At 38.7% G+C, this 27,984-nt stretch overlaps 1 protein-coding gene and 1 long non-coding RNA gene across 4 annotated transcripts in view; one reads left to right on the top strand and one right to left on the bottom strand.

Moving 5' to 3' along the window:
• PTPRG (protein tyrosine phosphatase receptor type G) overlaps positions 1-27,984 on the bottom strand; it is a 739,476-nt gene continuing 711,492 nt past the window's right edge. For all 3 annotated transcript variants that reach the window (XM_027121285.1, XM_027121284.1, XM_027121286.1), the window contains 9 exons: positions 27,580-27,715; positions 26,881-27,027; positions 24,520-24,613; positions 23,524-23,600; positions 22,979-23,107; positions 19,262-19,408; positions 18,378-18,520; positions 5,107-5,242; positions 1-4,536 (listed from right to left, as the gene is read on the bottom strand). In XM_027121285.1, coding sequence (XP_026977086.1) covers positions 4,390-4,536; positions 5,107-5,242; positions 18,378-18,520; positions 19,262-19,408; positions 22,979-23,107; positions 23,524-23,600; positions 24,520-24,613; positions 26,881-27,027; positions 27,580-27,715 — 1,156 coding nt within the window. In that variant the 3' untranslated portion in view covers positions 1-4,389. The remainder of the gene's footprint in view (positions 4,537-5,106; positions 5,243-18,377; positions 18,521-19,261; positions 19,409-22,978; positions 23,108-23,523; positions 23,601-24,519; positions 24,614-26,880; positions 27,028-27,579; positions 27,716-27,984) is intronic.
• LOC113628056 (uncharacterized) lies at positions 2,884-27,984 on the top strand. The gene is made up of 3 exons (XR_003435858.1): positions 2,884-2,965; positions 23,568-23,680; positions 27,670-27,984. It is a non-coding gene; the product is annotated as an uncharacterized LOC113628056 (long non-coding RNA).

The raw sequence follows: 27,984 nt of genomic DNA, 5'->3' as shown, positions 1-27,984 counted from the left end.
TACATCAAAAACCATACTTTATTTTATGTATAGCAATACAATTTACATATTAAATAACACTATAATAGAATGATTTGATATAGTTTTAAACAGAAGAAAAAAAGGGAAAAATTTCAGGTTACAAAACCCCCCGAACAAATTAAAAAACCAAAAAACCAAAAAAACCACTTTTTCCAAATGGGTCAATGCAACGACTGTATTCAGTGACTAATTATGTCTAATTCCTATTGCACAAATGGTCAATGAAATTAAAAAAGAAAACCCAACTTTCACAATCACTTCCTCAAAGAAATAACACATGTTGGATTCTTTTGGAATGCAAAGATGGTTCTTGCTACTTCAATACACAGAAAGTTGAATTCACATTATCCACCACAAAGGGAAAAAAAAAACAAAAAAACTATGACAGAGTTGAAACTAGAAAAAAATTAGCTTTATATGAAAATATAAAATTCTATGATTATATACCATAGATACAAAGTTCTCAGAAGATGCTTATCCAAGCAACAAAATATTTACAGTTTTAATGATTTTAGCTATTTCAAAATGAAGTGAAAGAGACATGAATCAACATGAAGGCTGAATTTTTTTTTTTTTAGAAACAATGGCTGCTTTCTAGTTTCAAATGTCCTAACAAAAAAGGAGTCACTACCCCAAATGTTGGAGAGTTGCGACATTTTATAAAATCGGCTGTCTCCTTTTCTGGAGATGTTTATTTCTTAAAACTCAAGATATTTTTCTTGAAATTAATTATCCTCTGTAGAAAATGCTTCCCTTTGCAAATATTTAACAAAAATACTAAAAACGGTTTAACAGCTAAGACAAAGTAGAGGCCAAATATTATTACAATTCCTTCCTATTTGTAGCATGCCTTCTTTCTAGAGATAAGTAAAGCCAATATTGTATGTTAAGTGGCAACTAAGGGCAAGCGCAAAGGGGTAAGTGAAATTACAGCTGTTGAAAAAAAAAAGCAGGCATTTTCCCTTCATATAAAAATTCACTGGCACCATTTGAACATAAACTTTAGGACATAGCAGTTGAAAATGCATTTTCCAGTATACCTGCTAAATTCTTAAGACAAACTACATTTTGATTATTATTTCTTAAATTACGATGAGTTTGGGTTTCTTTTTTTAATTTTTTGCTTAGAATTAGTAGTATGTATCTTTGGTAAATTGGTATCTATATTTTAATTTTTAAATACAGTGTATATGCATTTAAGAAAAAATTCATAACAAGGCAGTTGTGCTGTGTCATTATAAAGTAGTTAAGGTTATTTGCTGATTTCAGTATGTCACTCTGGGCTAAAAACTGCAACAGCCAGACCTTAAATGCCATAACCCTCTCTGACCTTGCTGGACTTTTCAACTCGAAATAGACTCTAAAAGCACCAAGACATAAAAATTAGGAAAACCAATCCACCTAATTTTAATCATCTTGAATTTCAGAAGGAAACTTTTTTTTTTAAATATGAAAGATGATATTGTGGCTTTTAGATGAAGGAACGAGTTCTCTTGATGGCAATAAGGTGTGTTTTTTCTGATGTCCAGCATGGCCACTTGTTCTGATCTTTGCAATTCAGTTTTGAATGATGTGTGCATTCTGCTTACCTAGAGCTAAATTCATACACTCCCAAAAGCTTACTTTTATAACATAGCACAGATTAATTTGCAATAGCTATTTCCTTTCCTCCTGAGTGCAAGTGGTAATAACCTTGCTATGTAGTTAAGCGATGTGCTTATTATGTCTCAAAGAGAACACCATCTTTGCCTCTGGAAAGACGCAAGCATATATTTGCCAATAACAGATGAAGAATAATAGTGAGGATACACTCCATGGTCAAAGTGAGGAACGGCTGAATATAACTATCCTCAGTGAAGTGTGTTTGGACCACTTTGGCAAGATGGGCAAATAGCAATTGCTTATAGTTCAGTGTGTCGGGATTTGTAGACTTTGGTTCAAGACCGCTACAGACACACAATTGCTCACAGAGAACTTCTAAGCCATCCTTGTAATGTTTCTATTGTATTTACTAGCTCTCTCTCTTTTATCATGATTCTGATACCCCTGGAAGAGATGGTCACAGAATTGGAGGGTATGCATTCCATGAACTGAGCCCTCTGTAATAGCACAGAAGGGAATACTTGCCATGTGTCTTGTAACCAGTGTTTACTTTTGTTAAGAAAAAATGACAGTGGGATCATGAACCCCAACTTGAATGTTACTTCTGAAAGTCAAGTTCACTGTACTATCTACTGAGAAGAATTAGCTCATATCAATACTCTGTACAACTAGAGGAACCTACTTAATTGAGTAAAATGATCCAGCTTTTGCCATGATGTGAAACCTTTCCCTTACTGATTTCCCTCAGCCAGCCGGCAACTGTAGTGTTCCTGTGTTAAAGCTTTTTTTCTTAAGTGTGAGGCAGAGCTTCCTTGTGTCACCTCTGATGGGAGCACAGGGGCGGTAAAGGTGTCTGTGTCCTCTAGCACACGCAGCTTAGCAAGCTTGGCTCACTTGTACATCTTTTCTCAACCTAGCCCACACAGTTCGTGAACAGTGGACTGTTCTGTGTGGCTGAATCTATGTGATGAAAAGACGAGATGAACCCTGGCAAGTTATGTAGTTCACGAAAACTCCGTTGACCTGGCCTATGTCTTAGAAATCCTGGGCTAGTCCTGTAGCCTCTCTCTCCTTAGTAGCTTTGCTCCTTCAGGTCCACTCTGACAAACTTCACAGAAACCCAACTCAAGATAAACAGAATCTCAAGGCTGATTATCATGAATGTTTTAATGCCTATCCAGATGGTATGATAATAGCCAGTATGGACTTTTGGTTGAAGTTTATTGACATAAAAAATAACCAAAACCCTTTTCTTCTTAATAGGCCCATTTCTGGTGATGGTTTCACTTCTGACAGAAGCCATCCCTCAAGAGCAAATGTGCAGTCGAAGAAACAGATCTCAGTAAGTAGCCTATTTTTCTAAATAACTGAACTGAAATTTCTTATTAATGCTCCTAATTTTCCCATGATGTACAGCAGGGTGAATATGGCTCCAAGAAATTACTTCCTTGGGCTCTGTGTCATGATGAGCAGTCTCTTTTTATCTGTTCTTGAGGCTAAACTACACAAAAGCATACAAAGCTGTCTCCTATTTTTAAAAACTGTTTGAAAATGTCACTATCACCTTTCACTCAAGATTCTAATTTTCTCTCTGCAAATCAGGTTTATCCATGTGTGGGAATCTAGATAGTCCCAAAGACTTTTGCTAATACAGTATTTTCAGTTTAATCCTAAGTAGAAGAATGCATGTAGTTATGAGATTTATCATGAAACATTTGGCAAAAAAAAAAAGGAAAGAAAAGAATGTAAGAATGTTAGCTATTTAGGTAGTTTTTATTAGATTGCTATAGGAGTAATAGGAATATTTTAGAGGACTAGTTTCAAAATTACACACCTGCAAAGATTTTCATTATTCCACCTGCCATGAGGTATGCTTTTATAAACCATGAAGCATTAATGGAGATTCACTAAAGGGATTCATAAGTGGAGTTATATAAAATATTGCCATCTCTCTTTGGTAAAAGATGGCCCTGATTTTGGGGTGTAGCTATTTCAGAGAGTCAAAATGGAAACAACACACACTGTCCACATAGCTACTGTGAAAACTGTAATACAGAGATATCTTTTATTTTGACACAATTGGGCATTCTTTTTAAGCTACGAATATAACTTTGTAACTAATGAGTGATGTTCACATGAAACAACTCAAACCTTCTAATTTCTTAATGGCTATCTTCACCATCATAAATGAAACTGTTTCAAGGCCATGAGCTTTGATAGACCTTCAGAGTAGCTTCCCCACACCTGCTATCCTTTAAAAGAAAACAGTGCTCATCCACTCCATTAAACTGCAGAAGGCATACAGTATCGAACAGTGCCTTGAAAAACTAGAAGAGGAGAACTGAGGAAAAGTACAGCATTGCCTGCTAGTAGAATGCAACTGCTTTAGCAACAACAACAATAATAATTAAAAAAACCAAGATTCACTGTCATAACAAAGACCTTCACTGTACTGAATTAAAAAGTAGCATGTGTGCTGTCACGGAATGTCACATCAGGGTTTGCTTTAGTATTATAGGCAGTAACACTGATCAGATAGTGCAAACTAGGTAAAACCGCGTTTCACTGTGTGAAATGAACAGAGGTGCAAATGCTCAGTAGGATACCATTAAGACATAAAATGGCAAAAAATAAATATCAAAACTTTTTATCAGTGTAGAAAAGTAACCGGGTTATTGTATAACGTAGAGTCTGGCAAAAAAAGGCCTCAAAAAAGTTCTCAGTCTTCAGAAGTTTTACAAATTAAGCGCCCTTTCAGGATTCTGCTCACACTAGAGATTCCATGCTCTCGGCAGGGTCCGATTCATCTGCCATGAGAACAGCACCATTTTTGTCCACTGTCATGGGACCATTTCCATTTTCTTTAGTGCTGACCAAGCTGAGCATTGCTTTGTAGACAAACTGGTATTGTTCCTGGAAAACAAGAGGGAGACAGTTTTTTGAGCCAAAGAGCAGCTCAATCATTTATTTCATCTCAGGTGGAAATACTGACTAAAAATGTAAATGTGAAAAATATACTAGAGAAACAGGAATTATGTCTCTGCTAGTTCAGACACTTAAAAAGTAATCTCTTGAATCCTTTATAATCAAGACCTACACCTTCTTCATGTCCTTTTGACCCCTGTTACCTTGGAATGAATTCTCGGTGTTGAAAGTCCACTAAGATAATAGGATATCCATATTTTACAATCAGAGGATACTATATTCTAGAAAGCAGAGTCTCTCAACCTCAGCCCTTTGGACACGTGGGCCAGCTAATTCTTTATAGTGGAGGGCTGTCTTAGGCATTGCAGGATGTTTTAGCAGCATCCCTGGGCTCTGCTCACTTAACCCCATCTCCGGCTGTGACAACCAAAAAAGGTCTCCAGACATTGCCCAACACTCCCTGGGGGGAAAAGTCACCCCCCATCAGAACCACTGTTCTAAAGGGTGAGGCTGAGTTTCAAATGATGTACAAGTTTCACAAATAAGCAAAGTACTTACAATGTCTGTGAATACTCCAGGCCTCATCAGATTGATCATTTTTGCAACCTGGAACACATCCACAGCATTTTCATTCTCCAGTTGCTGGGACAAGGTGGTAAGGGCACACAGCATTCCTGCGGAAACTGCACCGTACCTTGGGGAGGCAAAAAAAAGCTATTTCAGATTCACTAAAGGACAGAATATATTGGAACCAAATTACCATCACCTATTTCCGTAGAAGCTAGGTAGACTGTATTGGTATCTACTCTAGAACACAAAAATGAGTGAAATGCTGGACGAGGGCAGAGATTTAGAGGTTAGCATAAAGGTGGCATTTGTTTCTGAATGTGACATCTCTCAAGACGGGCTTACCAGATGTTTAGCTTGATGTCTAATATGAAGTTAGAAGTTCAAAATTAGACTTGGGAGGGCTGTAAGAAGATCTGATGTCGGGAACAAGCTGGGTGATACAGTAGGAAAGATAATACGAGAATTTTAACTAGAGGCTATGAGACAAGTAGAAAGTGGTGAAAGGCTCTGGAAAACATTTTTTTAACAACCCCGAAGGGCTAAATTGAACTTCCAGAATATGAATAAAAATGGAAATATGTGGCTCAAAATGCAGTCAGAGAATTTCCAAAATGAGTTTCATATTTAGTAATTAGTTTTGGCACTGAAGTGGAAGTTTCCAAGTATGAGCACCTTCTATAAAATTCTTGGAAAAATATGGTTCTCTTTGCTTCACACACAGGCCCAAAAAAGGCTTAGAAGGGTAGCAGACTTTTTCATCAGGCCAGGTTGGCATCTTCAGTTTTTACAGGAACCTGTGTGGCACATAGTTTCCATATTAATGATGAGAAAACAGATGGATTAAATGAATTGTTCCAGGAGGTGTTGCTGGTTGGTGGCAGAAATGAGACTAGAATTTAGATGCCCTGTGTCCACTGTTCTGTTAATAACTATTAAATATTGTTTCTAAATTTATTCTTACATGAAATTAAAACAGTACAGATGTTTTTACTTCTGTAATGCAAATAAAGCCAACGTCTCCCTAACCACCACCCCAACAACTTCAGAGGTAATCTGTCTAAGGGAAAAACTGTTATGCATTTAGGTACAGCCTTCCTAGATTTCAGGGTATCAGTACATGTCGATCCGGCTCATTATTTCATCTGCTGCATGCATACCGGATGTCCTCACTTCCCCATGGACGGACATTTAGCTTGTTTGTGCCTTGTGCACATAGCAGAGTAGTACAGAGTAGCACCTTACCGTGAGGAGAAGAGCTAGGTCACAGGTATGCCCATTTAGTTTTAAAGACACTGCGGTATTTCTCTCCCACGTGTTGTTACCTGTCCATACTCCACCCAGCCAGAGAATACTAGTTTCTCCTCATCATTTTAAAGTTTGGCTTTTGCCAGTCTGATGTGTGAAAACTTGAATCTTACTGTTGGTTTAATTTGCATTTCCTTGGTTGCCAGGGGAGTTGAATATCTTTCTATGTTTACTGACCCATCTGTATTTCCTCTTCTGAAACTGCCTATTAATATACTTTGGCCATTTTTCTATTGGGTATGTCTCTTTTATATCATCTACAGTACGTGTTGCAAGTAGTTTTTTCAGTCTCTACTTTCTCTTAGCATTGTTTGTGGTTGTTTCTGTTAATGCTGAAATGTAGTTTAGATATAATCAAATTTATCAACCTTTAACTTTTTTGGAATCTTGTTTGTTAATGCTTTCTTTACCCCAGTATTTAAAAAATATTCTCCTATATTTTTCTACTTTTTTTTTTTTTTTTTACGTGTAATTGTCTAATTCATTGGAATCTTATTCTTGTTTTGATGTAAGGTAGGGGTCTGAATTTAGTTATTTTTCCAATGGATAACCACTTGTGCCAGCATTTTTTTTTTAACATATATTTATTTGCTTTATTAATACTCATTTTAAAATGTGCTGATTTGGTTTATTTAACAAATAATGTGAACAAAGTTTCAGAAGGAATAATATCACAAAATTCCATGGTTAGACAATGCCACAACTATAGTGCAAATTTTGCTTTGTTTTCCAACCTAACATTTACAAAAATGGTCATCTTTAGGGATACAAACCACACTTAGCTTTCACCATGAATGTGACCTATAAAATCAATTATCAGAGACCACATCCAGAAACCACAACATTGTCTTCTTCCAGCTCATTCACAGGATCACTCCCCATGTACAAGCTCTCCTACCACATGGGAATCCAATATTCCATTCCCCACTTTCCATCCATCAGCCCCTAACATTCCTCATTCCTACTGCCTAGCCTAATTTCATCCCCATTTACTTATTTAAACCTATATTTATTAAGACAAATGATTCCTAAGTCTGTCTGACCTCTTACTGTATCTCCTGATCAAGACACCAATCCCAGTGACTCAAAATTGTTCCCTATTCAGTGGGTGCTTCAGATGAAGCACATGATTAGAATATTGATCCTCATCTAAATACAGAATCACAAAACTCAGTAACCTCCTAATATATCTGGCAATCCAACTATACCTAGATAACTAGTCTTCTATGCTCCATAAACATGTTCAGCCTTTTCTGAATCTTTTCCATCTCACACATACTCTTTCACTTTCCACGTATGGGATTGACGCCTGCTACATTGACAGATTACCTGAGTGTACGGTTTTGGGCGTCACGCTACAGGCCTGCAGGCCCTGTACTTGCCCAGCCTCAAGACCAAAGAAAGAACCCGAGTCAGCAACAGAGACACCGATGGTTTAATGGATGGGGGGAGCTTACATGTCTGAAGCAAGGTCCTGGAGCGACATCCCACTGTATGCAGCAGACTGCAGCGGGCAGGACATGCAGGACATGGCAGCAGTCTTTGCTCCCACTGTGCCAGCATTTTTTATTGAATTGTCTCATGTTTCCTCATTGATTTGAGCTGCCTTTTTAATCGTCTAAATTCTCATATATGCAGACCTATTTCTGAACTCTCTATTTTGGCCCTTTAATCTGCTTGTCTGTTTTTTTCTACTGTATTTCCCCACATTCGTTTAAATTCCCATAGGTTTTTGGTAAGTCTTGATACCTGATAAAGCAAGTTTGCACAATAGTCTTGACTGCCTCTATATTTATTGTTTCACTTTTAGTGCTTCAAACATACATATTTTCATTTTTCAATTGTACACTCGTTTCCATATACCTCTACGCCTCTACCGCATCCCATCCTGTTTCATGTTGATTGATACTGGGCTGTCAAGGAACACAAAAAGTTTTGCTGGGATTTTGGTTAGGCTGCACAGAATATATAGATAGAGCTGAGGAAATTAACGTTAATCTCTTTGAGTTTTTCTGTTCATGATCACGATGTCTTTTCTCCATTTATTCAGGTCTTTCATAGTTTTCAATTAGATTTTACAGTTTTCTATGTAGTCTTTTGCCAATTTCATTTTAGAGTAAATCCTAGGTAGTTTCTGTTACTCCGAAGAATGGCCTCTTTTTGCAACAGTACTGTTTGGTTTCAGTTGATATATAGGAAAGTTATTGATTTTCACGTGGTGAACTTGTATCCAGCCATGCAGAACTCTTTTTAAGTTCTAATAATCTGTGGATTCTCTAGGAAGTTGGATACATCTTTATCTGCTAGCAGTGCCACTTGTCTCTTTCTTTTATACTTCTTACATCTTTTGCTTTTACTGTATTGGCTAGGATACAATAGTTTTGTATTCTAACACTGTGAAGAGGTGTCATATTGTGTTCTTTAATGGTAAACCTTCTAATTTTTTAATATTAAATAAAAATATTTGCTATAGGCTTCTGAGAAGTAACATTTATTAAGTTTAAAAGAATGCTTTTGACTTTTCGTTTGCTAAGAGTGTTTTCTTTTGGGGAAGGGGATTATGAATGGCTGTTATTTTATTGTATGTTTTTGAATATCTATTGATTTAAAAAAATTCCTTTAATAATGTTCTGAATTCACTGAGAGCTATTTTTGGTACCATTTAAGCAGCTCTATATTCCTAGGATAAATCTTTTTCATGATGTATATAATTCTTTTACTATAACACACTGGGTTTTTGACAGTACTTTTTTTAGACCTTTGTACCCATATTCAAGTAAGTAACATTGGCTTATACTGTTCCATTCTGGTGCTAGCCTTGTTTGTCTTTTTATTCAAGGTTACATTAAATGTTTTCTCTGTGTGCTCTTGTTCAAATGTAGACTGGTCAAAACTTAGTGGGCCTTAACGGGTTGAAAACTCTATGTGCCAGGCTCTCTTATAAATACTTTATATGTGTCAACTTAATTGTCAGAATAACCCAGTACTACAGGTACTATTAGTATCCCCATTTTGAGGTTGAAGAAACAAGGCACATCCAGGGGAAGTAACTGGTCAAGGTCTCATAGTTTGGGAGACTACAGCTTATATTTGAGCTGATACATGTCAATGGCTCAGAACAGAGACTGACTGGTACACTGTGTTCACTAAATACCATTTACTATGATTAGGTAGGCTTAAAAAATTATTGGTATAGAGTTATAAATAGTTGTAAATGTTTATTTCATTTCCTTTAAAATACTTCTTGTTTTTAACCCTTTATTAAAGAAAATATCAAATGTGTACAAGGCATAGTAACCCTCACTGCACCATCACTAAACTGAAACAATCATCAGCTCATAGCTGGTGTTGTTTCATGTCAGTTTCCTCCCCATGTATTTTGAAGCAAACCCCAAGGATCTTATTCATTAATAATTTAGCATAAAACTCTAAAAGATAAGGTTTTATCACACCTATGTAAATTAACAATTTTTAAAACATTTGAGAACTACAGATAAATGGTAGATTTTTTTTTGTTCCCAATGATAAATTATGCCTTCTTTTTTTCACCAATTTCCAAAGTTGTGTCTTTTGTTAGTAAAATTTAAGCAATGAAGTCTATCTCCTCCTTGCCCCCATTTCATTACTGTTTGCTTTTCTTTTAATTCCTTGTACTTTTTGTGGATTCATTTGGTTCTTTTTCTGGCTTCTCAAGTTGAAAGCTTATTTAAAAATTTTTCTCCAATATATGAGGCTTAGGCTATACATTGTTTTCTCTGAGTATATATCCTATCAGGTTTTGAAATGCAGTGCCTTCATTATCACTTAGTTTTAGGAGTCCGTAATTTCTATTTTCATTACCTCTTTAAACCATCTATTATCTCTAATTCTAGCCATAAGGACTTCAGTGTCTGGGTGTAAGAATTTGGGGTCTCATTTCATTGTTGGTTTCTAATTTAATGCATTATAATCAATGAACGTGGCCTTGTATGATATCAGTTTTATGGAATATATGAAAATTCCATTTATGATCAGTAATTATAAATAAACTATTTTGTGTTTGAAGAGACTATATGGTCTCTCCATAAGTCTCTCTTGGGTACATACTTTTAATATGTATTTATCTATGTATTTAATTTTAGAAATGTTTATTTCTAAATTCTATTTATTTTATTGAAGTTTAGTTGATTTACAGTGTTGTGCCAGTCTCTGCTGTACAACAGAGTGACTCAGTTACACACATATATAAATACATTAAAAAATATATATTATTTTCCATTATGACTTATCCCAGGAGACTGGATATAGTTCCCTGTGCTATACAGTAGGAACTTGTTGTGTATACATTCTGTATATAATTGTTTGCATGTACCAACCCCAAACTCCCAGTCCATCCCTCTCCTTCCCCCTCTTCCCCTTGGCAACCACAAGTCCGATCTCTGTGTCTGTGAGTCTGTTTCTGTTTTGTAGATAGGTGCTTTTGTGCCATATCTTAGATTCATAAGTGATTATCATATGGTATTTGTCTTTCTCTGTCCGACTTAGTATGATCATCTCTAGGTCTATCCATGTTGCTGCAAATGGCATTATTTCATTCTTTCTTACAGCTGAGTAATACTCCATTGTATATATGTACCACATCTTCTTTATCCCATTCATCTGTCGATGGGCACATACTTTTTATATGTCACTATTAGATCAGCCTTGTTAATTACGGTATTCAGATCTTCTCTCTGAATGTTATTGTTCATTGTATCCTGATAATTCATTTTAAGAACTCATCCCTTTATTCAGTTCTTAGAGAATCTCAGCCATTTTTTTTTCAGCTATTAATTTCTTCCTCTTTCATCTTTTTTCTCTCTCCATGGATCACACCCTTAGACCGATGTTAGAACTTCTGTATCTGGCTTCCATATCTGAGTCTGATTGCGGTTTTGTCCATTGTACTACTAGCCCATCTCTCATCTTTTCCATTTCTTAGCCTCTAATTTGTTCCTGTTTCTTAATACATGTTTTTAATTCATCTCATATGGTCTTCCTTTAGATCTCTGAGCATATTATTTCAAAATCCAATTATGATTGCTCTATTACCTCTGATTCACTGTATTTTTTTGTTCTTGTTCATCATGTTGTCTGTCTTCACATTCTAAACTGAACCGGGTTTACCCTCTCATTTTAGCAGAGCTAGAAATTCCCCACCCCACCCCCAATCATTTGTATGCATTTTTTTCAATAGGGGAAGAACTTAACCCTTTAATCTCTGCTAAATCTGCTCTAGGGAAACTGTTAGGATTTTTTTTTCCCCCCTTCAAGCTAACCATAGCCATTCAGATAGGAAAGTCAGGTATTATGTATTTTATTATGCACTGTGCACTCCATGCGGGATTACTCTGGCCTTTGCTTGGGTTGTCTTTCCTATATTTAGCCATTCTTAAATAAGTACCTAAATAAAAGGAAGTACCTACGAAATAAGACTTTAAACAGGACTAGAAACTAGGTCAAATCAATCAAATGCATAGATACTTTAAAGTATCAGTCTTTAAAGACTGAAAAATCAAAGGCCATTCTCTTTCAGAAGTTTAGGAATTAAGTAGGATTAAAGGAGGTTCGTCAAGTTTCATGCATTTGCACTTCAAATTACAGGGACTTGGTGAACAAGAATACTGTATAAATTCACTGGTTTTGGTAGTTTGTTGGCCACTTTCTCAAAGGGCCCCATTAAGAGCAATACTTCTTTTTTTAACTAGCGCTATGCTGTTAAAATGTATTTTCATCTTCCCCTGTCTGTGCCTCAAAGAAATGAAAGTACTTTAAGTTCCCGACATTCAGTAATGTTTTCAGGTGGCTCTGTCTATATTCATTTTAAGACACGTTGGGGTTCCTTGTATCATCAGTGTGTATAATACTTATGGCCACTTAATTACACTTTTTACTACTTCATCTAATTACAATTATTGTTGTTTTGCTCTTACGATGTTGTTTTAAAAATCATAACCAACAACGCAATGCAGAGGTATAACCCTGTCACTATGAAGGAAGTGAAGCTTCCCTTCAAAATCATTACGGCAGGAAGGAAAAGAGAGCTAAAGCTTCAGTATCCATTAATCCTGGGGAATAATGGCAGCACAGAACCACAGGACTTTAAGAAATTAAAACTTTGGAAGTGAATGAGAAAGTACAGAAAACAAAACACAGTCCGGAGACACAAGGGACAGGAGTGCTTACTGTGAAAACCAGTGGGAGGCAGTGTTAGCCAGTGGGATTAAACAGATCTGGATTTAACTATAGCCAGTGCCAGCTTCCTGGCTTGCCCCCTGTGCTGCTGTGTTGGGCCTTGTGCTTTGATGGGTCCCCTACTTAGGAGGGTCCTGCGTAAACTAAACTTCTTAGTTTAACGCTCTGGTTTTGCCATCTGGAAAAAAAAATTTTTAATTTTTATTTTATATTGGAGTATAGTTAATTTACAGTGTTGTGTTAGTTTCAGGGGTACCGTCAAGTGATTCAGTTATACATATACATGTATCTGTTCTTTTCCAAATTCTTTTCCTATTTAGGTTCTTACGGAATATTGGGTATAGTTCCCTGTGCTATACAGTTAAGTCCTTGTTGGTTATCTATTTTATATATTGTAATGCATATATTTTAATTCCAATTTATCCCTCCCCCCCACCTTTACCCTTAGGTAACTATAAGTTTGTTTTCAAAGTCTGAGTCTGTTTCTGTTTTGTAAATAAGTTAATTTGTATCTTTTTTTTAGATTCTGCATAGAAGCGATATCATATGATATTTGTCTTTCTCTCTCTGACTTAGTTCACTTAGTATGGTCATCTCCAGGTCCATCCACGTTGCTGCAAATGGCATTATTTCCTTCTTTTTAGTGGATGAGTATATTCCACTGTATGTATGTACCAGATCTTCTTGATCCATTTATCTGTTGATGTTTAGGTTGCTTCCATGTCGTGGCTATTGTAAACAGCGCTGCAGTAAACACTGGGGTGCATGTTTCCATTCGAACCATGGTTTTCTCTGGATATATGCCCAGGAGTGGGATAGCTGGATCATATGGTAGCTCTATTTTTAGTTTCTTAAGGAACCTCCATACTGTTCTCCATAATGGTTGCACCAATTTACATTCCCACCAACAGTGTAGAGGGTTCCCTTTTCTCCACACCCTCTCCAGCACTTACTGTCTGTAGACTTTCTGACGATGGCCATTCTGACCGGTGTGAGGTGATACCTCATTGTAGTTCTTATTTGCATTTCTCTAATGATTAGTGATGCTGAGCATCCTTTCATGTGTTTGTTGGCAATCTGTATATCTTCTTCGGAGAAATGTCTGTTTAGGTCTTCTGCCCATTTCTGGATTGGGCTGTTTGTTTTTTTGATATTGAGCTGCATGAGCTGCTTGTATATCTTGGAGATTAATACACTGTCAGTTGCTTAATTTGCAAATATTTTCTCCCATTCTGAGGGTAGTCTTTTCGTTTTGCTTATGGTTTCCTTTGCTGTGCAAAAGCTTTGAAGTTTCATTAGGTCCCATTTGTTTATTTTTGTTTTTATTTCCATTACTCTAGGAGGTGGATCAAAAAAGATCTTGCTGTGATTTATGTCAGAGAGTTTTTTAACTATGTTTTCCTTTAAGATTTGTATAGTATCCGGCCTTACATTTAGGTCTGTAATCCATTTGGAGTTTATTTTTGTGTATGGTGTTAGGGAGTGTTCTAACTTCCTTCTTTTACATGTAGCTGTCCAGTTTTTCCAGCACCACTTATTGAAGAGATTGTTTTTCCTCCATTGTATACCCTTGCCACCTCTGTCATGGATTAGTTGACCATAGGTGCCTGGGTTTATCTCTGGGCTTTCTATCCTGTTCCATTGATCTATATTTCTGTTTCTGTGCCAGTACCATACTGTCTTGATTACTGTTGCATTGTAATATAGTCTGAAGTCAGGGACCCTGCTTCCTCCAGCTCCGTTTTTCTTTCTTAAGATTGCTTTGGCTATTTGGGGTCTTCTGTGTCTCCATACAAATTTTAAGATTATTTGTTCTAGTTTTGTGAAAAATGTCATTGGTAATTTGATAGGGATTGCACTTATCTGTAGATTGCCTTGGGTAGTATAGTCATTTTGACAATACTGATCCTTCCAGTCCAAGAACGTGGTATATCTCTCCATCTCTTTGTGTCATCTTTGATTTCTTTCATCAGTGTCTTAGAGTTTTCTGTACAGGTCTTTTACCTCCTTAGGTAGGTTTATTCCTAGGTATTTTATTCTTTTTGATGTGCTGGTAAATGGGATTGTTTCTTTAATTGGAAAATCTTTGTTAATAATTTTTGAGCAAGGGTTCCTACATTTTCATTTTGCTTTGGACCCCCACATACATTATGTAGCTGGGACTGGCTCTGACACTTGGATATGTGTGTACACAGGGCCTGATACCTACACAGGCAGCCCCCATTTCCTCATGCATGAAGTGGGGATCCTAAAGTTACCCCCCTAGTGGGGTGATTTTGAGGATTAAATGAAGGACTCAATTAGTTGTGATTTGAAGGTGTCTTTGCAGCAGTTGGTACAGAATGCAGTCCATATATTTCAGCATTTCCTCTGGACTGTCTCAGGACAAAATTAAAATTTATTGAAGACCCCAAAGAGCTTTTGCTTATTTGGGCTTTATCTGTCAATAATTACTGTATCAGATGTTAGAACTGAGAAAGTGTTAAAACACAAAACTGTGCAAGCACGCATTCCATTAGCTGTCAGAGTGGGGATGTCCTCCTGGGTCACGTAGCTCTGGAAAACTCCACTGTACACTCAAGGCAGAATACAAGTGAACAAGGCAATCTGTATCTTTGTATTATGAAAACAGTTGTGTCCCCTTGGATCTCTTGGAAGGGCCTTGGAGACCTCCTTCCCAACCAGGGACCCTGGGATCCCACTCTGAAAACTGTTAAATGAAATTAGCCCACGTTGGCCTCCAACGGGGTGATAGAGATAGCTCCACAGTGAATTCACATTAAGTATTTGCACAGGAAACTAGCCTTCGTTCTGCGAGTGAAGGTCTAATCTACTAGTGTCTAACAAAACTGTGTAAGAACCATGCTGTGTTTTGAACTCATCTGTAGGCTCTGTGTTTAAAATTTGACAGTAGTGATACAGATCAGCCTCTGGATAGAATTGTCCTGAGCAGACAAATATAGGATGCCGTGAATAAAGCAGTTTGCCTTTAAGCTGTGCCTGTGCTCAAACAATCAGTTTACTTTCTGTTGAGGAAGTTTACCTTCAGGTCATTTTACCCAGAAACTTCATCGACCTGGCACACAGCTGTGAAGACCAGATCGGCATCACAGAGTTTGTGCACTAGAAGTCCAACTCAACTCTTTGACTTTCAGTGGGAGCACTCAGGCCTTCTTTCCGAGCCTGCCCCCTGCTATCTTTGACAGAACTTAAACTTTGTGTCGATAAATTGGTTTTATCGTTCACAGATGAATGTAAGCAGGAAAAATACCAATAACCAAAACAAAAAGCAAGGCTGTCTGGGGCAAGTTCATATACAGGCACATATCCTGAATAATGGGTGAGTCATCCTAACTTGAAAGCACGGTACCAATTCATACCAATCTTTATCCACCACCCACTGTGTGTCACTCTATGGAGAATGGGATGAATAAGTTAGCACTGCTGGTCACAGCAATGTGGGGGTGACAGCCATGTAAACAAGTAGTTACAATATGATGTGATAAACAGGAACGGCATTGGTAAAGACGCGATGTTTATGGACGATCCCCTCTAGTTTGAGTTAGAAACAGTTCGAAGAGAGTGACTTTTGAAGTGTGTGTTGAATAAAAGGGCACTTAGAATAGTATTTGCAGGGCTAAGGTGGGCTGCAGGAAGTAAATCAGTGGGGGACTGGGATGATAGCTGAAGAAGTAAAGCTTCAACCAGCTTGTAAAAGAATTTGGGAAGTGTACTGAGAAGGCATCAACAAGACTTGGTGGCCAATGATAACTGGAGGTGAGGGGGCACAGAAAAGGACTCTGATATGTTTCTGGTTTGTACAACTAAGTGGATGGGAGCAGGCTGGGAAGGCAAGTTTGCGTTTATACATGCTAGATTTGAGGTGTGTTTGTAGGCCATCAGGAAGGAAGATTTAGAGGTTCAAAAAGTAGGTAAGAAAGATGGAAACTGAAAGGTAACTGGCATTCAGTGTTGTACTAGAGCTAACAACTATTAAAAAACTTCAGATGTGCTTGAGTAATGTAGAAAAATAATTTTAATGGAATCACTTATCTCTCAAAGATGGTGGATAAATGAACGAATGCATATCTTTAGGTGGCTTTTAATCCAGCTCCCCTATATGATATGTGAAGAGCCGCTAGTGTAGGATGAATTTGCTCTTTTCTTGCTTAGGCCTAAGAACAAGCTACATTTGATTAATTCCAGAGGTGACACAGTCAGCATGTAGCATAAAATAAAAATCACTCAATGAGACAATATACCCCAAAGCTGAATATAGGTAAATGAAACAAACAATTCTGTTTAAATTGTTTAACTAGTTGTTGTTGGTTTTTGCTTTTGTTTTTTCTCCTTTCCGTCTTCTCTTACCGTGAAATATAACATTAGCTGCATTACTGACTTCAGGACAGATCCCTGGAGTACTATCAGAACAGCAAAATCCGTCACGGAGCTGGGCAGCAACATTAGAATTTGGTCTGAATTGATAAAAGCTAGTAAAATCCAGAAGGTATATGAAAAGCTGACCCAGACTAGTGCGGGGAAAAAAACTCTAGAAGCAGCCCTAACTCTGTGCTATAACTGCATATCCTAAAGTTCCGCAGACTCGTGGTACCTACCCAGTTATTCTGAGGTTGACTGTGTTATTTAAACACTACTGCTGGTTGTCACATTTCCAGGGATCTTACTTACTCAGGCTACTTAACTAATCCTAATTCTTCTAATTAAGAGGTCAACATTTTGAAATAGTCACTATTTAAAAAAGACCATCAAACTCTTTGGAAGGAGCCAAACATATGGCTTGCTTCAAATAGGAGAGTACCATGGATTTGAGGTGAAGGTGCTGACCTCAGCCGAAAGTCCTTGTTCACTTCCCGTGACAGCATTCGTTCAAAGATAAGACTTAATGAGCTTTTACTTCGAAATGTACTACTCTCTATTCTAGCAGAGTAGATGGTAACTTAATGAACATAATGGATGCCCTGACACGTTGCTGACCAAGGGAGATAACTAACTACCTTAGAACTAGAGACGAGGACGTCTAATTGGTGCCACTGGCTAAAGGTCTGTGAGATTCACAACAATCTGCAACTGATTTGCAGGTCGAGTGCATCTATGAAGTTTGACTCCAGGTATTCGTATACTATAAGGTATATCTATGACCCCCTTCCTTCTCATTAAAGGGAAAGTGGGCTGGGTTTGAACTCTGTTCGGACACTTAGAAGCTCAGAGCCAGGAGCAAGTTATTTGTTCTCTTTGCAGTTCATATGCTTTGCCTTTAAACTCCCAGAGACAGTACTGTAAACTTCAAAACACATTGTAAACTATAAATATTATCATTAATAATAGTACCTTTTTCATTACATTTCATGTCTACACTAGTTAAGTGTTTGCTGGAGATCAGTGTAAGGATTTAAAAACAACTAATTAATATAAAGTATTACATGTAAACTAATAGAAATGTAGACATGTTGTAAGTTATTGTTTAATTTGCATTATTGAAACAGAAAACCTCAGAAAGCATGCAGATACAGTACTTTCACCTTTCTAGAACCTACACTCGGAGAGCCTGAAGCCTTTGACAAATTAAAACCCAAAGAGAAACACAACACCTTGCACATGGACACATGAGAAATAAGCTGGAATTGTCACAAGCTGAGAGAGAGGGAGTACGTTTTTAAAATCTGTCTTTCCTTCCCCCTACTACCACAGTGCAACAAGACAATTAAAAAACAGGTACATACTCATCATGAACAATGGTGGGGCCATCCCTTGTTAAGGCCTCTTCCTTGATGACGTTGATAAGTTCAAAAGTACTGCTTATGGGGGCATCCGGGTTAGGCCATTTGGGACACTGGAAGTGCCGAACTTCTAGGACATAGTCATCCTACAACCAATACAACACGAGTCACGGCCCATCCTTCATTTCATCCTATCTATAATCTAATGACTCGTACTTGCTCCTGAGGAAGTGTATACTATAGATGACTGAAGAATGCCCGATTAACCAAACTGCTGTAGGGAGAAATATACTAGGGAGGTCTGCTTGACATGAACAAATGAAGTTATGATAGTGAAATAGAATCCTGTTCAGGGAAAAATTGTAAGGGACAACAAATTATAAGAGGCTTTATATCCTACTCTATCTTACCTATAAAAATAAAGAAAAAAAAAAAACCCAGGAAGGGGTGAGGACATCTTTATTTAAATTACTAATATAAGACAGCTCCCCTCTTACCAACCCCATAGGAAGGTAGTTAATTATGCATCAAAATGTTGTTTACTAAAAAAAAAAAAAAAAAGTCTTAATATTATCATCTCTGCAACATATTGCAAGGCTCACATTTCTGACGGCAAAGAAAATACTGAGCTCTAGTATATTGTTTTTATAATTAGGTCAACAGGCCTATTTGTATGCATGCTCAATGAGAGGAACTGCTACATGTCATCTTTCCAGCTGGAAAAAGCAAATATTTGAAGGAAGCAAAAAAGGAAGTGAACATACTTAAGTCATACTCAAATGCCTGCCTGGGCCCGTCTTAAGGGTGGTAAATTACTCCATTATTACTTGGAAGGGTGATCCAGGGCCCAGCTGTGGCTGTTACTGAGGAACTGAGGTTGAGGTTACCTGTGTAGCTTCAAGGATAAAGTCATGGATGATAATTTGTTCTTCGTTAGAGAGGCACAGTCTGTCTTTGCTGATAAGGGTGACGGTAAAGGCCTCACAGTTCATGGATTCTTCTCGACTTGGCCAGTATACAAACTCGTCTTCAGCCTATGGGGACCAAAAAGAAAAGAAGGACAAAAATTCCTCTGCAGTGCTGTCAACCATTTATTTTCGAATTTTCTTACCAAACGATTTCTTTCTTTGCCATGTGCCATACCTCTCAAATCAGTTTTTAAATTGGGTTCATAGAATTATTAGCCCAATTAGATTAGCCCTATCTAATCATGCTGAGTTCAGTGGTGGTTGTATTCTATTGTAAAATACGCTTCATAACTATTTCCTAGCACCTCTCACCTATGTCATATCCGACAACCAAAAATCCTCCCTCTGTAGGGGATGTATTACCCCTAGCTGAGAAATGCTCTGTAATATAATTGTCAGAGTAAAAAAGGAGACAGGATCTAGGTCAAGTAATTTTACCTTGTTATTTCACAATGGCTTATGCGACTAAGATGTGCTAATTGTTGTTCTATGGATTATGTCATTAACAGTTCTACAGTTGACCAGCATTTTGCAAAGGACTTCCGTAAACATTCTCTTACTTGGTTTTCATAATGTGCTAGTGAGGTATTTTTATCTTCTGGCTTTGTAGATGAAAACACCAAGGCTCAGACAGGCCCATAAATAGGCATATTGGCTCTAAGTACAAGGTGCTTTGTAAAAGGAAAGTTAGTCTGTCAATGTTCGATTTCAAGTCTTTCGGCCTCGAATCAGGTAAGCTTTAAACGTTCATCTACTTTTAAGATTAAAAATAAAGATTCAGTAACAGAAACTACTATACATAAAATAGATAAGCACTAACAATTTACTGAATAGCACAGGGAACTATAACCTATGATGGAAAATAATCAGAAAATATAACTGGATCACTTAGCTGTACACCTGAAACGAATACAGTATTCAGGCTTGATACTTGAATTCTATCCCTGAAAACTATGGAGGCCTAAGAAAAAGAGAACCGTTGCCTAGGCTGGAGACTCTGAGAAATACAATGATTATGACGAGCCCCGCCCCCTCCTTTTTCTAATCAGTTCAAATGGCAAATTACAGTTTGCCTGTAATATATACATTTCTATGGGCATTTTCCTGAAAATGCTTAGACAATACTAGTGAAGTCAGAAATAATTCTGAATAATGTTGAAAACAAAGAAGGTTTTGTTTAATCTTACATTGTTGCATCAGAAATGAGCCAACAGTCCAATAAGACTTATCACCCTTTCAAGTTTCAATATAGCTTATTGCCAAGTACATTTTTATTTTTAAAGCTCAGCATAAGGGGAAACAGATTAGCAACGGGGTTTAGTCTATACAAAAGAAGTCTGTAACTGTCTTGGGTTTTAATGCGTTTGGCCCAAGGAAGTGGAATTAGGGCCCTTTGAACAGATATTAAAGCCATAATGACGAACAAGGCTTCTAAATTTAACCAAATACGTAGATTAAGTATAGGCCTGGATGCGATCCTGAAAAAAGTAATCTATCTAAGGCTTAATTTCCGTATCTGAAAAGTGGGAATAATAAAACTACATACCTCAAAGAGCTATTATGATGATAAGATGAACTGGAAATTATCTAATTTGCCTAAAGGCTGCCAAAGGGATTTTAGTAACGGTGGAGGAACGGCAGAAAAACCTTTTGAACACAGACAGTAAACTAGGGAATAACTGATCGTCTTGACAGACTATGACAAAGAAATGCTACTTCTTGATTCAGTAGGAGCTCTGATCGCATGCTTATTTTGCTTAGATAGGGCAGGGACGCCTAAGCAGCAGTGACTTTTGGGCTATTCACAGAACGATGGTCTTTGTAACGTTACAGTAGTGATAAATAACAAAGCAAACAAAAAATGCAGAGACAGTACCTTTAGAAAAAACTACACACTACTGAATCTGACTTTCGACCCTAGAGCTATGAGTGCAGACATGCGTGATTGCAGCATAGCCTCCTTGGGCCTCGGAGAGACACCGAGATGACAGGCCTGGTGGCCCGGTATCGTCGCTGTCCACAGAACACGTATTGACTCACTCAGTCAGTCTCCCCCTCTCCTCCCCATACAAATGAGCTCTTGGGTATAGTGACTGTCCTCTGTTAAGTGAGGATAACAAAACACTGACTCATCCAACAAATGCACGTTTTAACAACCCTAAATGCCTCCAATTTCCATATGCCGAACAGAGTAGACCCCTATTGCCAGCTAATTTGAAAATTTACACTCCAGTTTTTAGCTTAAGATTCTCAACTTTGTTGCCATTCTATCACACAGAAGCAGTCTTGGTATTCCGAAGCTGGAGCAGAAAGCGACAAAGTGAAGTTCCTACTGACTGGGCACACAGTCAAATGCATGTCATCAAGACTAGGGGTTCACTCACATGCTGTTCTTTCTTGATTAAAAAACTCACTACTCTGACACTCACGGAGGCAGATCGTTTTTGTTTTTGTTTTTACTTTGTGCGCTTACAAGTCCTCATAGTAACTTCTGAAGACCCAACTATTTCGAAACTTAAGAATGCAATGAGAGCTCAGCAGAAATAGTTACACTTATTTTCATAAACGTGCTCACCCTTCTCCTCTAGGGTCTAGCGACCTCAATAGGGAAGGACTAAAGGGAGAAGAAAGAGGTAGTAGCTTAGTCAAGGTCTTAAAAAGCACCATCAAGTCCGAACAAGGAAGGCTTTCCTAATCTCCCTCCCTGTAATAGATCGGGCTTGCCTATGCATTGGGGGAAAATAACGATACATTATTAGTACTTTTGATACCGTTTTCTTTGGGCCAGGAAACATTTCTGTGATGTGGCGGCATTGGACATATACAATAGCAAAATGAGACAGGTGACTCAAGTTCCAATCCTGGCTCCCACGGTTCGTATATGCCCTTGGGCAAGTTACTTCCCTCAGTTTTCTCAGCTACTAAAGGGGATGCTGAGAGCACCTGTGTCATCGAGTTGTAGAAAGGATTAAAGGAGTTAATACAGGTAAAGATATAATCAATCAATGTTAACTACTGTTAACATTTATTGATATAATCAATAAAGGATATAATCAATGTTAACTACTGTTACTGTTCATTTATTTTTCAACAGTGACATATAGCAACTAAGAGGTCGGCTTAAGATCGTGCATTAGTGAGGTTAGAAAAAGGACCTTCTTCAAAACCTTCTGGGCTTCCCTGGTAGCTCAGTGGTTAAGAATCCGCCTGCCAATTCAGGGGACATGGGTTTGAGCCCTGCTCCGGGAAGATCCCACATGCCGCGGAGCAACTAAGCCCGCGCACCTAGAGCCCGTGCTTCGCGACGAGGAGCCACCGCAGTGAGCAGCCCGCGCGCAGCAACAAAGACCCAACGCAGCCAAAATAAAGAAATAAAAACCTTCTCCCATGCTGCCATGTACAGTACAACTGAGGGGTGATTGATTGATATATCACCAGCATTAGGGATCAGTGCTGATCCTGTTGGAACTGATAGGGTCAGGAATGGTAAGACTAGGAAAGGCACCTGTGCAGACATAGAAGATGAGAAGTCTGAATTCCCTCCCTAGCATGTACAGACACGGTAGCCCTGTGACAAGGTAATTTATGCTCTGGCCTCCCGGGCTCATTAATATATAGCAGATGTGCTTTACTTACCAAGCTCTGGTTGTCTGGCAGCATGACAATGATCTGTGCGTTATGATCCCAAATCATTCGCCAGAAATCTTTCGTAGTATGTGGCAGAGGATGCTGGGTTATGATAAATTCATTGCTCCTGTAATAGCCCTTCAGTTAGGAAGAAGAAAAACCAGTGATTATGAGTGTTTAACTCTGCAGCAGTAAAATATATTCATGAAATGAGACCGGCACTGTTTCGACCTCACGAAAATAATCAAAAGAGGCATTCAGTGCATTGGGCTAATTTTTAGATGTACTTCTCCTAACATGTATATAGACAGTTTTCTCTCCTAGTTCCCCCTGCTGTTTTTACTTGACAGCAATTTCAACATTTATTCCAAGACTAGATGGGTGAAATTCACGAAAAGATTAATTCCTTACTTAAAGAGGTTTCCAGATACAGAAATCTCTATAATTTTGATATTACACATCAAGAAATTACTTGAAAGTCACATAGGTGGTATCTGCTGTTTAGCACCTTTCAGTTTAATTGACTTTACTTATAATTAACTGTTGACTCTCACCATGATATAAGAAGCATTAATGTAGTCTGTTCCTTTCATTCCAGGCAACGGTGCAAGGCCCACTCGAGCACGCTCAGCTATGACATGGAAAAAAACGAAAACACCACATTTGCCTCATTACCCCTCACCACCAACAGCACTTTCTGAGAGTTACTTGGTGAGTAATAGAGCTCTTTGGCTCCCCTTTCTTTTTAAGACTTACCTATATTTTTAAACAAGCTAGAGCATTATCAGCTAAGGAAGAATGTAAAATGAAATTCTGCTGCATGTGCCCAGCAGGACCCAGACGTTCTAGGAATAACACTTGACTGTGGGAGAGGCTTTCCCAGCGGATCACTAAGAGGATACTGTGTGTGGAGTCGACACAGGGTTTCAGGTCACTCTTGACCCTGGTTTGATATTCCTACACTTATACCAACGTATTGTAGTTTGCTCTTTTGCCATCCTCTTACTCCCAATCTTTTTCTTTGGGAAGGGCTTAGAAAATATTGGCCTCTTTCAGTAGACAGAATCTCTTCACTGATCACCCATGCCTGTGTCTACAGTGTACTACACACAGTATCCACTGCTGTGTCCCAAGTTATTTATGCAGCGGTCACCACCTACCAACGGTGCCTTAGTCTCTAATAGCCAGAATAATTTAGTCTCAATAGCCAGAATAATTTAGCAATGTAGTTCCAGCTGTGCAGATTAATCCAGGACTCTCTGTTTGAAGAGAGCATTAATGCCACAGTGATAATGACATTTTGTTTTTAAAGGCAAGACATGGTAGCAATAATCTAACTCTTGAATTTCGAGGTGAACTGAAGCGAGCTTTCATGTCACATAGACGCAGCAACTTGCTGGTGCCATCACCCACCCCTCCCGTTTTGATCAAACTGCTTCAGTTGTCCTCAGCATAACTTTTCCCCTTAGTAGTGGCTGCCTCTTTACTTAACACACAAAATCCAAAGAAAAAACGAACACAGGCAAGTCGAACTGATTTTAAGATCTTACAGGGCACGACTGAAGAGTTTCTGTTCTTTTCTTTGTTACACTCTTTCTGAGCACTGAAGCATTCCACGTATTTTGCATTACACTGTGTGACCAGCTGAAAGAAAAGCAACATTTTAGCCTTCATTCAAAGGATTATAATTGTGCCTGTGTTAACTAACTTATTGTGGTAATGGTTTCTCAGTATATAGTTAACTATCAAACCATTACGTTGTAGACCCTAAACTTGGAATTCTTTGACCTACATGCAGCGTGGTCTATCTCAGTCAAGCGGGGAAAGACAACAAAACAAAAACAAAGGTATAATTGATAGCATCTGCTTGATGATCTGGCACAGATACTATAAACATTTTTGTATCCCAAAGGACACTTTTTTGTGTTTCAACAGTGGTAGCTTTTTCAGTTGTCTTGGTTGCTTGTGTGCTTGTTTTATTTACTATTAGGCCTTAGGTTTCTTTCTTTTTTTTTTTTTTTTCTGTACGCGGGCCTCTCACTGCCGTGGCCTCTCCCGTTGCGGAGCACAGGCTCTGGACGCGCAGGCTCAGCGGCCATGGCTCACGGGCCCAGCCGCTCTGCGGCATGTGGGATCTTCATGGACCAGGGCACGAACCTGCGTCCCCTGCATGAGCAGGCAGACTCTCAACCACTGCACCACCAGGGAAGCCCTAGGCCTTAGGTTTCTTGACTACAGGCACTATGAAAGCAGCATTTGTTGAATTAACGTGGGTTTCTCTGTGGATGATGTCACTGATTCCTCACAGCCACATGAAATGGAGGTGGCTCTATACTAGCAAACACGGCTTCGTGGTAATAAGAGCTAATCATGGTAAAGAATTTACTAAGTTCTCAGTAAATGTCTGTTAAACTGAACTGACATTGTTCTAAGGCTGTTATAAATAATTAGCCCAGTAGTTTGGTTATTCTTCCTGTGTATATAGCTTGGTTGGATCATTCTGTCAATCTTTTTGGGGGGTGGGTGGTGGGTGAGGAGGGAGGGGGTCCATGCTAACAGAGTATATGGGAACGGTCTCCTTCTCTACGTGGAGGTGGATGTAGTTGGTTAATGCCTGTAAAGGAACAAATGACCTGGTTTCTTTTGATGAATTTTTAAAACAGTGTATAAACAAACGTTGCGGAAACAGAAAAGGCAGAATTTAATTAAGAATTATTGGTACTTAATTTTTTTAAGAATTCATTTTAAACATTCAAAATGAGACACTATGTCCTCACTATTGATTACCTCAAACGGTTCGCAGAGCAGTAAGGATGTTATAAAAGGAGACGTAGAAATTTAAAATTGTTATAACTGAACTTGGTGAAATTGATCTACTTTTCATTTCATATCACTTGTTATCATTTGTTTGACAGTCTCATTTCTTGAGCTGAGACGCGAAGGTTTCAGTGTCTATGGAAGGTTTTACCATGAAAACTAAAACTGCAGAGATTCATCTCATTCTTTCCATCTTGACACAAAACGAGAAATTACATATAGAACAATGTGCAAAAAAGCCTGGTTTTTTTAAAGTCTAATGAGAGACTACGAAATAGGAAAGCACTTAGTACTTTGAGATGACTGAGCTTTCTGATCTTACTTACTTTAATAGTTCTTATAGTCTCTCTTTGCACTCAATTCCGTATAAACCTTAACTGTCTTTACACCTCATGCCCCCATGCCCCTATCAAAGAAAAAGAATAACCATTTAGGAAAAGTTAACTAAAGTTTCTTTAGTATTCCGTAGTAACTAGATCTTTTCTAGTTTCTAAATTATCTGCTAGGATAGTCATTCAAAGAGCTTTGCTTTTAAGATAATGCCAACAAATAGCCGTTCTCCATCAGGGTAAGACAGTATTTGTTCAGAAAAAAATACAGAGGATAGGGCTTCCCTGGTGGTGCAGTGGTTGAGAGTCCGCCTGCCGATGCAGGGGACACGGGTTCGTGCCCCGGTCCAGGAAGATCCCACATGCCGCAGAGCGGCTAGGCCCGTGAGCCACGGCTGCTGAGCCTGCGCTCCGCAACGGGAGAGGCCACAACAGTGAGGCCCGCGTACCGCAAAAAAAAAAAAATACAGAGGATATTTTTTGGACTGGAACGACTGACAGAGTACCATGTCATTGGGGCCAGGGGCAAATGTTAAAGTCGTAAACTGTGCAGAAGAAAATACAGCACAGCACTGTCTACTTGGATACCCACAATTCATACGTAAGTCGAAACTTGATCTTCCCATGGATTACATCTGAGGAGTACAGATAGATAGTAATCCATTTTAGTCTAGACATTCATGCAAAACAGACAAGACCCTCCCAACTCAAGGCATTTCTTTACCTCCTTGCTGCTTTGCCAAAGAAAAGTATTGAAAGCACTACCTTGAACTGTTTCTCCAGTCGTGTCTTTCCTCCCGCTCCTGGTATGAGGATACTGTTAACGTAACTATGCAGCTGACTGGAAGATACTTCAGTCTCCTTTCCAAGAATGGCTTCCAACAAGGCATCGTGGATGAAAATGTACTGCTCCTAAAAGGCACACGACATGGTAGTCACTGAGGAGAGCTGCGACAGGGCAGCCACCTCTGTCCCCTGCGTGAAATCGACCTTAGATGAACTCTTCCCCTAGCAGGGACCTCCCGCATGCATTTACAGCCAGGGGGGTCGGCTCCAGTCCATCCTTCCTTACCTGTCAGAAGTTATTTTAGGGTAGGGCCTGTGCTGCGTTTAGTTCTGTATTCCATACCACGCCCCAAACAAAGCAGTGGGAAGACGTGTGTTCAGTGAAGGGCTTCAGAACCATTGCCTCGTATATATCTCTCAGGCTAAACAACAAGGTTTAAGCGCCCCCAGCATGGAATACACAGCACTAGAGAAAACTGTATCTGCTTCATTTAAGAGCCACACAGAAATGGATGCCTGTGAGCCAAAGAACGGTATCCCGGTTAGGACATCTTCCAACACAAACCTGTAAATTCCTTCCAGGCCCAAGAGAATGCGTATGTCTCACTCTCGCTCTCATTCAACTTTCAGTTCAAGCGTGTGCTGGAATCACATGAGAACACCAGCACCCCTCCTCACCTCAGTCTGGACGAGGTAGTTGCGCTGTGTCCTGATATGCTTCAGGAATCCCAGGACATTGACTGTGCTTTTGTCTTTTATCTGTTGCAGCATGCTGTCGATCACAATGTAGGTGCCCGTCCTGCCCACGCCAGCACTGGAAGAAAGGCAGACACTCAACTAGTACACTTGCTGCTCTACCAGGTCATGAACCATGGATTACAAAAATTATCATCTGAGTCTCCAACGCGCTGAGAAATAACCTACGTCAACTATACTAGGTTCTCTCAACAAGAGGGTTACGCTGACATACATACGGATAGCATTCAGAAACTTCAATAGGATCTTCCTCCCTCGTGAGTCTTGAGGGGGAGGGAAGACTGCCCTTCTACCATACATAAAAATATAAAATATGTATAAATATAA

This window comes from Aethalodelphis obliquidens, unplaced genomic scaffold (genome assembly GCF_003676395.1).
Source record: "Aethalodelphis obliquidens isolate GAN/ISIS:26980383/991018 unplaced genomic scaffold, ASM367639v1 scaffold22, whole genome shotgun sequence".
NCBI lineage: Eukaryota > Metazoa > Chordata > Mammalia > Artiodactyla > Delphinidae > Aethalodelphis > Aethalodelphis obliquidens.
This window is presented reverse-complemented; position numbering and strand designations above follow the sequence as displayed.